The sequence below is a fragment of the Brachyhypopomus gauderio genome, chromosome 8 (assembly GCF_052324685.1).
Source record: "Brachyhypopomus gauderio isolate BG-103 chromosome 8, BGAUD_0.2, whole genome shotgun sequence".
Lineage (NCBI taxonomy): Eukaryota > Metazoa > Chordata > Actinopteri > Gymnotiformes > Hypopomidae > Brachyhypopomus > Brachyhypopomus gauderio.
The window spans coordinates 22,678,753-22,693,752 of record NC_135218.1 but is presented as its reverse complement, the minus strand read 5'-3'; the positions used below and the strand labels follow the sequence as shown (position 1 = coordinate 22,693,752).

General features: G+C 48.3%; 2 protein-coding genes across 8 annotated transcripts in view; both read right to left on the bottom strand.

The window, feature by feature from the left end:
* The window catches only part of tanc1a (tetratricopeptide repeat, ankyrin repeat and coiled-coil containing 1a), a 71,544-nt gene extending 65,638 nt beyond the window's left edge, over positions 1-5,906 (bottom strand). The window contains exons 1-2 of the mRNA XM_077016053.1: positions 5,797-5,906; positions 111-230 (exon numbers count right to left, since the gene is read on the bottom strand). Of these exons, the coding sequence (XP_076872168.1) occupies positions 111-230; positions 5,797-5,902 (226 nt within the window). The 5' untranslated portion in view covers positions 5,903-5,906. The remainder of the gene's footprint in view (positions 1-110; positions 231-5,796) is intronic.
* Positions 5,907-6,463: 557 nt separating this feature from the next.
* pkp4 (plakophilin 4) overlaps positions 6,464-15,000 on the bottom strand; it is a 23,087-nt gene continuing 14,550 nt past the window's right edge. For 5 of the 7 annotated variants that reach the window (XM_077015537.1, XM_077015534.1, XM_077015536.1 and 2 more), the window contains 11 exons: positions 12,990-13,173; positions 12,595-12,712; positions 12,111-12,302; positions 11,720-11,893; positions 11,322-11,472; positions 10,817-11,009; positions 9,640-9,724; positions 9,373-9,490; positions 9,062-9,193; positions 8,613-8,686; positions 6,464-7,751 (listed from right to left, as the gene is read on the bottom strand). In XM_077015537.1, coding sequence (XP_076871652.1) covers positions 7,518-7,751; positions 8,613-8,686; positions 9,062-9,193; positions 9,373-9,490; positions 9,640-9,724; positions 10,817-11,009; positions 11,322-11,472; positions 11,720-11,893; positions 12,111-12,302; positions 12,595-12,712; positions 12,990-13,173 — 1,655 coding nt within the window. In that variant the 3' untranslated portion in view covers positions 6,464-7,517. The remainder of the gene's footprint in view (positions 7,752-8,612; positions 8,687-9,061; positions 9,194-9,372; positions 9,491-9,639; positions 9,725-10,816; positions 11,010-11,321; positions 11,473-11,719; positions 11,894-12,110; positions 12,303-12,594; positions 12,713-12,989; positions 13,174-15,000) is intronic. The other 2 variants (XM_077015535.1, XM_077015541.1) reach the window with 1 other exon arrangement.

Sequence of the window (15,000 nt, the reverse complement as noted above, 5' to 3'; positions counted from 1 at the left end):
TTAAAATTCAATTAAGAAGCAGTTGATGTTTATTAGTATAATTAGTGTGGAATTAGTGTCCTACATGAACGCTGTATCCTAATCTGGAGGATTTGTCATCATGTCCTTACATGAGTGTTTCATCCTCCCTCCCGCCTGGCGTCCCGCATCATGTCCCGCATCACGTCCACTTTGCTGTGCCGCCTTAAACATGGCGAGACCGTTGGCTGCAGTTCGTCTTCCCTCGATTTCTGTGGAGAGAAAACGTCTCACTGACCTTATTCAGGATACACACTGTGCAGAGACCCCAGGGAAGCAGTGCCAGCGTGGGCGGAGGGTCCGGTGGCCCCCGGTGTTCTCGGGCCCCTGCGATCTCGGGCCCCGGGGTTGGTTCCCTGCTGATGTACGCTTCCTCTCTTCCTTCCCTCAAACTTTCCCTTCGGCGCCTTTCGGAAGGTCCTTTTTTCCGTGAGGCATACCGAGACTTTTCTCCCGTTCCCTAATCATGCACGACACGAGTCGACTTTTACGCAACAAAGCCACGAAGAGGAATGCCCATGAGATTTTTGCATATCCTAGCGTTTGTGCAATGTGGCCAATGAGATCCTGTATATTCCTCACCTCATTAAAAGCTCTTTGGTCTAAGGCTGGAGCCCCAGACACCAGAAACAATCACGTCCTCCCCAACAGATGCGGTCGCACTCCAACTCCCACCAATTCATCATAAAAAAAAGACCCAATGGCTAGACAGCAAATTTTTCTAGTACCACAAGTGTCAGAGTGTCATGTAACTGTCGGACTGCAAAAGTCTCTGTGAGCCTGCTTCACACTGACAATCACAGGAAACGCCCGTGCGTCTACCAAGCTACTCCTGGACCAGCCCAGGCCTGCAAGGGGATTCACTTCCATTGTTTAGAAAGTAAGAGGACTGACCCAGGAACAGTTTTTGGTTTTTTTAATTGCAGTCAATATAATATGGAGTCGGATTATATAGAGATGACAAGCATTTGTACGAGGGCCAGCAAAGAGTCTAAGGGTTTGATTCACATGTGAACTGTGTTTCCCAGTTATGTCTGAAAATCCTTTTCTCGAGTTTTGTCTTTCAAAACAGCACTAGACAGTGGAGAGGCTGGCGTGGCCCTGAAATATAGGGAGAGTATTTGTGCATCGCGGTCTGTAGGGTCTGTAAGAACACAAGATGGATAGGCATAAAGACCATGAATATAGGTTCATGGAAATAAACGTGGAATTATTAAAATAGCATGCTGGAGACCTATGGTTTGGGGTTTAAGAGTCGTAATGAACACTGGCGTGCATGCAGACTCATTAAGGTCTAGTTTCTGCAGAAATGCCTTCAGAGCTCCAGATCTACAGACACTGAACCAAACACTGAACAGAAAATGCGGGCCACACCGCAGGGTGGAAATCAGCTCTGTCTAGGTGATTTGGAAATGACTTCTGTTACGTCAGTGAAGCACACTGAGGCAGAGATGGAAAACAGCTCATGAAGAAGGAAACAAGCCACAAGCTGTACACAGTCAGAATGGTTCGCATGTGAACAGCCTCCGTCTGTGCTAAAGGGTTGTTCTGAGCAACAGGGCACATCCCACACCACAGGGATAACCACAGTACGACTGTTCTTCAAAAGCATTTAAGAGCTCTCGACATCAACTCTCTGGGATTGATTAGATGCTGCTGGGCCAAACAGCAAACTAATCGTCACCAGCCGCCCTTTAAAATGGAGCATGATGTGCAGAATCGGCTGGTTCTATCTGATACTAATTGCTTGGATGTCAAGAGGCCACATCCTTCTGCTCAGGAGACGTGGTCCGTGGAAGGCAGACTGAAGCAGGCTACATCCATGGCCGCCGTGCCACTTCCTGTCAGTCACCATTTCCTGCATGTCTTCACAGCTCTGCAGGAAGTGAGGTCACGCGGGAAGACTCAAGGACAAAACCAGCTCCATGGGGCCTTGCCACACACACACACACACACCAGACTTATACAGATACGTGCGCAACACTCACACCGTAGACACGGTGATGATGTAAGACAACCCAAACTGTCCGCCATTTTAGTGCCTGTGTAGTGACACATGAGCGTCAACACTCACATATGCCCAAAGCCCTAAAGGAGGCATATATGTCGTATACAATATACTTGTATTATACTGTATGTAAAATATATTGAAGGGGACATAAAAATATCTTACTACATATGAAATAGGCCATAAAAAGTAAAATGTGTTTAATAATAATTAAATGATAGGAATCCATGGCCATATGTGCTTTTTCAGATTTCTTGCTCTGGAATGTGACAAAGAAAGCGTAGTGTAGCTGTTGTGAATTATGGGAAGCATAGCAGCTAAAAGCCCATGACACGTTGGCCACTGTCCTGCGTGTGCTCCATTCCACCATCTTCCCTCTCGTACATCTTCACACTCCCTGATGTTGGTTTATTTTTGCCTTCACTGTCCAAACAGGTACCTTGAAGCCCATGACACAGTTATTAGCCCTCATAAGCAGCTACATGTGCTCCTTTAGTGGACCTGGGAGGATACGCCTTGTTTACGTGTAAATGAAGCTAAATGATGACATCACATAACGTCTATGACATCACAGGACAAACTACGACATCATATTACATCATTCTGATCGCTCAGACACAAATGCACAGAACTGTGTTAGCAATAAAAAAATCTTTGAACATTTCAAGACTTTTCCAGGTAGACTGAAACAAATATTCAATTATCAGTGTATTCAGTACACAGCTATAAAAGTGCAGGGACAAACTTATAAATAATTTAATGCATATTCATGCATATTAATGTTTGCTCATGTATATTAATGTGGCCTTATCCTTTCAGCATTATCAGTGAAGTTCGAAAGCTGTACTAACATCAGATCGTGTGTTTTTCTGGGAGAGGCAGAAAACAGACTGCCTGCCTTACCCAATATCAAATTAAAGACTAGAGAAAACTGCATTAAGAATTCACTTTACTGTATTTGCCAAAATAGTCAAAACCAAGTAACTGGAAAGGCTTGGTCTGACCAAAACTGACCCAGAACTTTTAATAACTGCTTAATTTGTAGTTTCTGGTAATTGTATGTTTCTCTAGCCCGTATGTAATACTTAGATCTAAGCTTAATTGGACCGAAAAGGTTTAATCTGGCGGTGAAGGGACAGAAAATGGGCTGGGGGGAAGGATCGGCATGGGTGAACAGAACTGGAGAACACAGGTTCTGCTGAGACGACCCGGTCCAGGCTGGGTCTGAATGCTGCATGTGTGACAGGTGACACTTATTATGACTTTAACTGCAACTAATCCGAAATCTCAGATTCATTGGTGGCGCTGTTCCGCTCAGGAAGAAATGAGGACAGACACATCTAAATAGGTTTTATGGCTGAAACCTTGGGGAAAATGACCTTGTTTCCTTATATGGAAATCCTGCCCTAAATATTCTCCCTAGCTTACCATCTGAATAAAAAATCTGACACGTCAGTGGTCTTATACAAGGGTCCGGTCTGAACATCAAATGGTCATTGGCCCTTTAAGGTCAGCCAAGATGATTGGCTGAGCAGTAACGTAAAGTTCATAAACTACAAAGGGAAGAAAGAAATGACATACTTCTCACCACTGTAACATAAGTGTGACCACATGATGACTTTAAAACAGTAACATGCTGTGACAATTACACAGCAGGTCACAAGTGTCACAAGATTAATGGTTGCTCTCCTAAGGGGGTTTAAGAGAGGTGTGTGTGGTTGTGTGTGTGGGGAGGGGGGAGTGAATGGGTATGTTTTGTTTAACTGCCAATGATCATGTCATATCACTTATCACTGAAAGTAAAACCTACCTCTACGGTACGAACTCATCACCTCCCTCTACGGTACCAACTCATCTTATCAGCATTTTCATGGCCTGTCGTAACAGATCTAACAGACTAAATATGCTACTTTTACAGAAATCCCGCTTCATTGTCCCTGAATTACATAGGACAGGAGGCAATAGCTGGTTTGCCAAACATTCACTAGTCTGCCTCGTTGGTCTTGTCTCGTTGGTCTTGTCTCGTTGGCGAGAGAACCTCTGTACACAACTGCGTCCAGGATGCTGCATGTCCTTGTGTCCATCCGGGCTGTTCCGGTACTCTCCAGAACACTGGCCAATTCTCACTGTCACTCAGACGCAAACACAAGATGTTGTCACTCATCACCAGGCCAGTAGGGCAGTTTGTATAGAACATGTCTACGCTAACGTGTAACATGTCTCCACTAACTATCTTGTTTCCTTTTAATATTTCCTAACATTTCTGCACCTTGATTTGCCAGTTGGATCTTAAGAAAACCACCATTCACACAGAAGAGTAGAACTCTCCTCAAGCCAAAAAACAGGCTGCATAAAGCAACATACTGCCCTGTAAATATACTAGCCTGTCAAAATACTGGCCCGTAAACATACTGGCCCGTAAACATACTGGCCTGTGGCCTGTAAACATACTAGCCAGTAAACATACTAGCCAGTAAACATACTGGCCTGTAAACATACTGGCCTGTAAACATACTGGCCTGTAAACATACTGGCCCATACATATACTAGCCTGTAAACATACTGGCCTGTAAATATATTAGCTTGTCAACATACTGACCTGTAAACATACTGACCTGTAAATATACTAAGTAGCCCATAAACATACTGACCTGTTAATATACTAGCCTGTAAACATACTGACCTGTAAACATAACCACAAATACGGACTTGTGCTAACGGGCCGCCCAATGGAGGTTGGGTTCCCTTTTGAGTCTTGGTCCTCTTGAGGTTTCTTCCTAATCCCCACCATCATAGGGAGTTTTCCTTGCCACTGTCGTATTGCTCATTAGGGATCTGGACCCATACAATTGTAAAGCTGCTTTGTGACATGTGTTGTAAAATATATATATAAATAAATGTGACTTGACTAAACATACTGGCCTGTAAATATACTAGCCTGTAAACATACTGACCTGTAAATATACTACGTAGCCTGTAAACATACTGACCTGTAAACATACTGGCCTTTAAATATACTAGCCTGTAAACATACTGGCCTGTGAACACGTGTATACAGCGCTGGTACAGTGTTGCACTTACAGCATGAATGAAGGACTAAACAGCGGGACCAGCCACACGTTCAGCGCTGGAAGTGGAGTGTGGACCTGCAGTGAAGTAGCTCATGTTGACCAAACCCATTAAGAGTTCGACAAAAACGCACCGAGTTGACATCATTCAGTCGTTCGCTGGAATTCAAAGCGTTTTGTTTGTAATTGAAGACATGTTCCCCATGTCCGCGCGTCCACAAACACCACGACAAAGACCAAAATGGGCAAAGGCGCAAAGAAGCGGCACTCTGAAGAACACGCTGATAAATGCAGAATAAAAACCACGACAACTAGGTATTTTTCTAATTAACACATAATGACATCGCCGCAACAAGAAAACAACCTGCCTGTATGTTAAGAGCTGATACAGGGAGCAATAAATGATTTTACACAACGCTGTAGTGACCAGAGCTAAAGAGCTTTCAGAGCAGACCGTCCAGGTCTGGGCTGGAAGACGGAGAGATCTTTAGCCATCACAGAGAAGACCCACGCTGCACACGCTCACGCTGAAATCAACAAGACCAACATGAAAACCTCATCTAACTCAACTCAGACCTGCAAGACAAACCCTTACTACTCTTACTACTAAACGTTTACAATTTACACGTTGTATGAAGTTTACACAAAGTAAAAACAAACAAACAAAAAAAACCGAAACAAACAAAAGCTAAATGAATTTACCTGGTTTATCTGGTACTGTTGGACATTCCGACTTGCCGACGCATGAATCCAGTAAAGTAACCCAACTGGGCTGAGTGAGCGCACTGAACTCCTCCCTCGCGCCCATAATGAGGTCATTAGTGGTGAGGGCGCGTGGTGACGGGTGGCGCACCTCCACCTGGGTCACAGGTGGGACCCGGGGTCAACTTTACTGGCAACTTTATATCTCGCTCCCAAATAAACATAAAGACATAGACATGTGCGAGCGTATACTAAGTCATACTTAGTATGACTATTAACACTTTTATTATATTATCATACAGTATAATTGCGTTCAATACATTTTATCTCTATGTACAAAACGTTATTTTAATACTGTAAAATGTATAGCGACGTTTTGGAATAATTTTACTGCAGACAATACCAATACTGACAACACTTCCAAACTCGTTACATTACCAAGAGTCCAAACATGTTCTGCGGTTTGTTTTCGCTCTCTACCGCCACATCGTGGCCGTCGCTGGAACTCCAACAGAAGAAATTCTTTCAACGATATTAATGACGAATAGTTTACAGAGTTGCTCTCCACAAGGGATGTTTGAGAACTCTGTCCCAGGAGGCTTTTTAGATGGGGCAAAGTCCTTGAAATGACAATGCATTTTAAAAGCACATACACACACATAACGTGTACAAAAACAAATGTTCATCTTTATTTCTGATAGTGTTATAATACCTGTTGTGTCCATAAGGTCTCTAATATAGTCATACAGCTCTACATAGCTATGGAACATGGCACAAGTCTCGTGCTGCAGTGTACACACCACACATTGTCTACGATAAACTGACAGATTCATACAGGACTCCGGGGCACACTAGTTTTAACAGTAAGTACATCAATGAGACTGGACAAGGGGACATTTTGTTACCATTGCACAGTACATTATTAGTTTTTGTGTTTCACAGATATGAGATCTTCATCAAAGTTTTTGCCCCATTTATTATTCATTTATGCATAGTTTATGCATAATGCATAATTATGCACAACATAATTTACATAATTTAGCTATAGTGTTTAAATTGTTCTAATGACTGGGGTTATTCTTTCAACATGCCATTAAGAAAAACAAACAAATAAATAATAATAAATCACAGAAGATGATCCAGTTCTTTGAAATGAACCACAGGTGGAGTACTGATGTCACACACTCCGAAAACAACAACAATAACAACAACAGAATAATAATAACAACAAAAATAAATGTGACACTTTAATATCCTTCTTTGGCGCACATAAATACAATTATTTTATATCCTTCTTTCAATCTCAGAAAGTAAGACTTTGATTCAAGTTACTTTAATGCCACACGCTCGTGCGTGCGTGCGTGTGCACACGTGCACGCTTGCTCACGCTCTCACACGTGCACATACACATACGTGATTCTTTCCACAGACTCTGTCGTGGTAGCTTATTTCAGTCTGACGCGCATGCACACCCCGCAACCGGCACAGGAGCGGTCCCGCAGCTGAACACTCAACCTGCCACCTTCACAGGCACAGGACACTCCGTAGGGACAGTTTCAGGACACTCCGTAGGGACAATTTCCCAACTGTCTTCTCAAGGGAAAGTATGAATAGGTAGATACATGTATTCCAACAGGTGGGGTAGACTTCACCCTGCATTTGTCCGTGACCATGCATACGTGAACACACACACACACACACACACACACACCCTCTCATAGCTACACCCACGAGTCTGGAGAAGACGGGTATGCCTGAGCCCTGTACGAAGGCCTGCGGGTGGAGTAGAAGTCCACGTAGTTGGTGTGTTTGAGCGCCTGCTGCTCGCTCACCACGGGACAGGGGAAGGCCTCGTCCAGGTAGCCCTCGCCGTAGCCCGTCGGGGACACCAGGTACATCCCGTACGTGTCGTACGCTCCCCGGGTGGGCTCGTCCGAGTGGTACAGGTGGCCCTGCTGCCGAGAGAGAGAGACACGTGGACAGAGAGCCGGAGGTGAGCGCACCTGCGTCCCCCAACAGGAGGAAGTTCAACCTGACCTCGACTCTACCTGCTGTTTTCGATTCGGTCACTTCAACAGCACTGGTTGATTTGAAATGTTTCAATTTGACTCGACTCAAGATGAAATAGGGTGAAACTCCATATTCGAGTGAATCAAATCTATGACATGAAGCGTCTGAGGCACTGGGCACAAGCCCAACCTGACGCCTGCATCATAGTGCACACCACACAACTCCTACATCTAGCACTTTTACGATCACCATTAACCGCTCACGGAACCTCATAAATCGGTGGACGGTATTAAATGGGATGTAATAGGTGTAAGGAACACACTGGTCGATTCGGTGTTCATTCAATCAGTCCAGGCGATAAAATGTGACAGTTTATACATTTAAGTGTTGACTCTGTTTGAGTGATCACAAAAGAATACAGACACATACAGAAAAATACTAACAAATACAGAAAACTACAGACAAATACAGAAAAAATACAGCCTCGATTGTTAATTAATTCACCCGAAGCACTGTCCTGACATAATAGCTTGACTGACTTTAGAACTTTAATAACTTGAGCACTTTATTAACAGAAGTGAAGGTGTCACTCTGAGCTAATCTGACATATTTCAACAACATGTAATTTTAAAAGACAAGTTGGAAATCCCTGAAACATGAAGGTTCTGAAAATGAGATTCCGGATTAAAGAGCGACAGTTTCTTCCACTGGATCAGGAAAATAGCCTTAAGCCTAAGGACTAAAACAACGTGTGTGTGTGCATGTGTGTGTGTGTGGGTGCATGTGTGTGTGTGTGTGTGTCTCACCTGTACTCTGGGAGGTTCCTCCAGGGACGGTGAGGGGTAGGAGCTGATGAAATAAGCCGAATGTTTTCCAGACCCTTAAACACAAAAACGACACGGCGGCTTTGAGTTCATCGTCTCTCGTCATCTGCAAACCACGAGACATCACCCACAGTTGGTCCTGTTTAACGGGGGCAGCCGGCAGCTAAAGCAAAGTCCTCTCACAATCTTACAGTGTTCTTGTATGGACTTTAAACCACAACATTCTGCAAGAACTTTGTCACTGGAAACTGTTAACAGACACCGTGGAGTCACTCCACAAACGGGATGTATAAGAACATGTCCAGCACACATTCTTCAGTCGTGTCCTGAGGTGCTGTCGATGTTTCTGAAGTGAAGCTGTTTAACGGAGGTGGGTGACTCCGCCCACTTCTGACCTTCTGACCTCAGCTGCTGTCTTCGTGCCGGCCTACCTGTGTACAGGGTTTTGTTGCGGTTGGCGTCTCCGTAATAGTTGTGTAGTTGCATAGAAGACTGAGCTCTCCTCTTACTCAGATGGTGTTCCCTAATTCCCAACATGGCTGGGGAGGACGTGGCACTGCCGCCTAGCAACGATAAACACAAACACAAACATAAACAAGCTACAAACGACAGCTCAGCAGGACTACAGCAAAAACATCCCATCAGTTTATCTAAAAATGATAACTACTGAAACTACTGTTTCACTGCTTGTTCTGTTCTGTGTGCCATTGCCCACAATCCTTTGCTGGTGGTTCTGGGTCACCTGACTGGATTACGGGTGACGTCTGTAAGTTGCTGGTTGGCAGGGTGGGCTGTGACCGGTACCGGTCCCGCTCCAACGTTGACACCGGGGTGACAAAGTGATTCTGGGTCCACCCGTCCTGTCGGCACAATAGCACGAGAACCATGTGTTGGGGCATGTGTGGCAGGTGTGGGCGGGGCAGGGCGGCAGGTGTGGGTGGGGCAGGGCAGCAGGTGTGGGCGGGGCAGGGCGGCACGCGTGGGCGGGGCAGGGGGGGGGGGGGCGTACCTTTTTGTAGATGTTGCGTAGATCTCTGTACTGCCACAGGGTGTTCAGCACCTGAGCTGCAGCCTTCACCACCTTCATGGAATACCTGCATGATAGATAGAGACGGAAGGATGGCCTTCATCCTCACCTCCATCCTGTTTATCTACACCTCCATCCTCACCTCCATCCTGTTTATCTACACCTCCATCCTCACCTCCATCCTGTCTATCTACACCTCCATCCTCACCTCCATCCTGTCTATCTACACCTCCATCCTCACCTCCATCCTGTCTATCTACACCTCCATCCTCACCTCCATCCTGTCTATCTACACCTCCATCCTGTTTATCTACACCTCCATCCTCACCTCCATCCTGTCTATCTACACCTCAATCCTCACCTCCATCCTCACCTCCATCCTGTCTATCTACACCTCCATCCTCACCTCCATCCTGTTTATCTACACCTCCATCCTCACCTCCATCCTCACCTCCATCCTGTTTATCTACACCTCCATCCTCACCTCCATCCTGTCTATCTACACCTCCATCCTCACCTCCATCCTGTCTATCTACACCTCCATCCTGTTTATCTACACCTCCATCCTCACCTCCATCCTGTCTATCTACACCTCAATCCTCACCTTCATCCTCACCTCCATCCTGTCTATCTACACCTCCATCCTCACCTCCATCCTGTTTATCTACACCTCCATCCTCACCTCCATCCTGTTTATCTACACCTCCATCCTGTCTATCTACACCTCCATCCTCACCTCCATCCTGTCTATCTACACCTCCATCCTCACCTCCATCCTGTTTATCTACACCTCCATCCTCACCTCCATCCTGTTTATCTACACCTCCATCCTCACCTTCATCCTCACCTCCATCCTGTTTATCTACACCTCCATCCTCACCTCCATCCTGTCTATCTACACCTCCATCCTCACCTCCATCCTGTTTATCTACACAAAGAACAAACTATCAGTACTACTTGAGTTCCCTTCAACTTGTGTCTTCAACTTTATGTCAGACATGCTTAATACATCTTTTTGATTTTCACTGGTTAAACAAAACGTGTGTTTTCTCATCTCCCCCACATCTCTCCTACGGACTGCCCACTACGGACTGCCCTACCTTCTGGGACCGCCCACCTGTCCTATGGCCCCTCACCCCCCTCCTCTGGGACCGCCCACCTCTCCCCACGCCCACGGCTGATGGTGACCAGTTTGTGGACGCCCCCGGCGTGGGTGAGGGCACGGGCGTTCTCCATGTTCCTGCTGGCCACCTCGTGCAGGGCACAGCACACTGCGGCTACCGTCTCGTCCGACAGAAGCGCCGGTCCCTGACCCGGCAACCGGGCCACCAGGTCCGGCATGGCATACTTCCCTAGGGGCGGAGCGACAAAACCCACTTTTCCGTCACACCATTTCATCAGTAGAGGTGAAATACAGCACATTACATGTAGTTTATTATAGTGATTATATTCATCTTAAAGATGCAATCTATGCACTTACTCCATTAACCCAATATGCACAAAAGCGCTCTGATGATGCTCAAGTAATCTAAATCTGTACAGCAGACTGTGCAAAGATTGCAAACACAACTGTACAGTCATACCAGCATCAGGCAACTTCATGACTCCACCTTTAATATGTAGACGGCTGCCAAATTTATTCACATTCTGCCCGAGCAACTGACCAATCAGCTCCTTGTTCCTGGCGTCCAGAGCCATGTTGCGTAGCGCGGTTGCCACGGAGCACACCACCCTGTCGTTATCCATCCTGAGGAGCTCCACCAGGATGGGCAAACCCTTCTCTTTACGCACGGCTGCCCGGATGTACGCTGCAAACTGATCACACACACACACACACACACACACACACACACACACACACACACACACACACACACACACACACACACACACACACATACAGACGCAGCCAAGAACACAGAAAGTCATGATCGGCACAGACTTTTTCTCATTAATCGCGCCTGAAACTGTCGCGATTAATTAACCCGCTGCACAGACACTCCCACAATGCCCTTCTGCACTCTGGGCCTGTAACTAGCGTGTCAGCGTGACAGCCGCCTACCCTCCAGCTCCCAGCCGACAGGTTCTGGAGCGAGCCGGCGGCGCCCTCCAGCGTGGCCGGGTTGGAGCTCTCCGCCAGCAGGGTGAGGTACGGCTTCACCACCGATGGGTGCCACAGCATCTCCGCCCCCTTCGGACTGCCCGCGAAGCCCGGGATGGGCCCCACGCCGTCCCACTGCACGGAGGGAACACGCAGAGGTATCACCAGCCCAGCCGGGTCGTATCGGCGAAGGGGCTGATGTGGTTACAGGGTGGGGTGGGGATATGGGATTGATTGGGTTAGTGAGCTTGGTGGGGTGGGCGGGATTGGTAGGGTGGGCGTGGTTGTCAGAGTGGGCGGGGTTGGTAGGGTGGGCATGGTTGTCGGAGTGGGCGGGGATGGTGGGACTTGCCTGCTGTTCCTGCCACGCCCTTTTCTTCTTCCTCTTGCGCAGGCCCCAACAGCTGGAGTCGTCCTGCTTGCTGGACACGTGTCCCGCCAGGAGCAGGTCCAGGTCCTGCGCGTCCCGCAGCCGTGAGGGCGGCATCTCCACCTCCAGGCGGTACGACAGGTTTCTCAGAGTGCACACGCAGTTTTCTACAATCTGCCGTGCAAAGAAAAAGTCAAGGGTCCATCCCACCAGCAGGAGGCGCACTACCACTCGCACAACCACAGCGACATTTTGTGGCCCGACATCAAAGCGTATAAATGCCTTGATTCTTTTTTTTCTTCCTGGCCCGGAAGCTGAGCGAGAACAGAGCGTGGGACGTTCCTCCTCAGCCAAGCACCAGCTGGTAGCACACATAACACACCCTGCTGCTGGGGACTAGCCAAACCAACACAAAACGGCGTGTGTGGCGAGTGAGCGCTATCTAGCGGAGCTGTGAGTCACTCACCTTGCTGTCGAAGTCGGAGGTGTTGACGCACGTCTTGATGATGTAGAGAAGAGAGTCGATCAAACCCTCGCAGCTGCGCATCTGTCGACGGGCTTCTTCACCCGCAGAACTCAGGTTTCTGGACAACACAGAGACACACACACGGTTACATACAAACACACACACACCCACACACACACATGCCCACACGCATACATACAAAAACAAAATATGGAGCCCGACACAAATATGTGCGTGCACAAACACATGTGCACACAACGACGTGCTTGAAGTATGCTGGTTTTAAAAATATACACAGAATCACAAAACTATTATTTATGAGTGTGAGAATGTTCAGGGAGTGAACACTGGGGAGTTAAGGGAGTGTTTGTGGAGTGTTAGGGGAGTGTTTGGACCTGAGACAGCCCGTGGTGTTCCTCAGCACCGTGGAGCAGTGCAGCTGGAGCTTGTGGTCTTCGCGCTGGGGGGCCGCCCCCCACCCTGAGTGCGGGATGATCACCGTGTTGGTGAGCGGCCCGAGGGCGTCGCGCACGATCGTCATCTTCACGGCGTCACACGAGGACAGGTTCCACAGCACACCTGTACACAAGCAGCCTCGCACGGTTAGGGAGCCGTGGTTCTGCGTTGCCAGCACAAACCTCAAAGAGCTTAATAAATCAGACAGGAACCCTGTTTCTGAGGAGACATGTCTACTTGTGTGTGTGTGTGTGTGTGTGTGTGTGTGTGTGTGCGTGTGTGTCTGTGCTGCATGTGCTGCAGTAGGCCCCTAGGTCCATGTTCCTCATGAACTCCACGTTTCTGACACTCGACTTAGGGGTGAGCATGCCTCTGTGGTACGTGGAGGTGGAGGCGCGTGTGACGTGGAGGTGCCTGGGACGTAAAGGTGGAGGCACATGTGACGTGGAGGTGGAGGCGCGTGTGACGTGGAGGTGCGTGTGACGTGGAGGTGGAGGCGCGTGTGACGTGGAGGTGGAGACGTGGAGGCGCGGAGGCGCGTGTGACGTGGAGGCGCATGTGACGTGGAGGTGGAGGCACGTGGGACGTAGAGGTGGAGGCGCGTGGGACGTAGAGGTGGAGGCGCGTGGGACGTGGAGGTGGAGGCGCGTGTGACGTGGAGGTGCGTGTGACGTGGAGGCGCGTGTGACGTGGAGGCGCGTGTGACGTGGAGGTGGAGACGCGTGTGACGTGGAGGTGTGTGTGACTTGGAGGCGCATGTGACGTGGAGGTGGAGGCTCTGTGGGACGTCCTTCACTACTGATGCCTTCACTGTGCCAACCTCCCCCACAACAAACAGCACTGAGCTGTTTGGCACTTTGCAGTTTGCCGGAGGAAAAGCTTCCTCTCTGATTATGACACTCGACTTAGGGGTGAGCATGCCTCTGTGGTACGTGGAGGTGGAGGCGCGTGTGACGTGGAGGTGCCTGGGACGTAAAGGTGGAGGCACATGTGACGTGGAGGTGGAGGCGCGTGTGACGTGGAGGTGCGTGTGACGTGGAGGTGGAGGCGCGTGTGACGTGGAGGTGGAGACGTGGAGGCGCGGAGGCGCGTGTGACGTGGAGGCGCATGTGACGTGGAGGTGGAGGCGCGTGGGACGTGGAGGTGGAGGCGCGTGGGACGTAGAGGTGGAGGCGCGTGGGACGTGGAGGTGGAGGCGCGTGTGACGTGGAGGTGCGTGTGACGTGGAGGCGCGTGTGACGTGGAGGCGCGTGTGACGTGGAGGTGGAGACGCGTGTGACGTGGAGGTGTGTGTGACTTGGAGGCGCATGTGACGTGGAGGTGGAGGCTCTGTGGGACGTCCTTCACTACTGATGCCTTCACTGTGCCAACCTCCCCCACAACAAACAGCACTGAGCTGTTTGGCACTTTGCAGTTTGCCGGAGGAAAAGCTTCCTCTCTGATTATGAAACACTCAGTCACAGCATGTGTGTGTGCGCATGGGTGTGTGCTTGTAGGTTTGTGAGCATTTTTTAATGCTATGATCATATGTGAATATTATGTTATTTACCTGTAATACAAAGACAAAATAAGACCTTATGTGTGAATGTGTGTGTGTGTGTGGCTGAATTAGGCCAATTCCCACTATTACTCAAAATAAAAAAAGGAGTATTAAATATTGGCTACATGTAATAAACAGTGAGCCCCACTCCTACCACTACAAAGCCCTGCAATGCCAAGAGCTGAGCAGAGAGAAGAGTCCCTCACACAGCTGGTCCTGACACTGAGCTCACTAACCAACACTAACACTGTTCCACATCCGGACCAGATCAGGCCAAACCAAATTTTAACACTTCAAAAACAAAACTACATCACCCATTGGAACGCACAAACACAAGCACAAAACAAAATGCAGCGCTATCTGGCCCTAAAACTAACCCTGTCGCAGACTACCTGCTTACAGTGACTGAT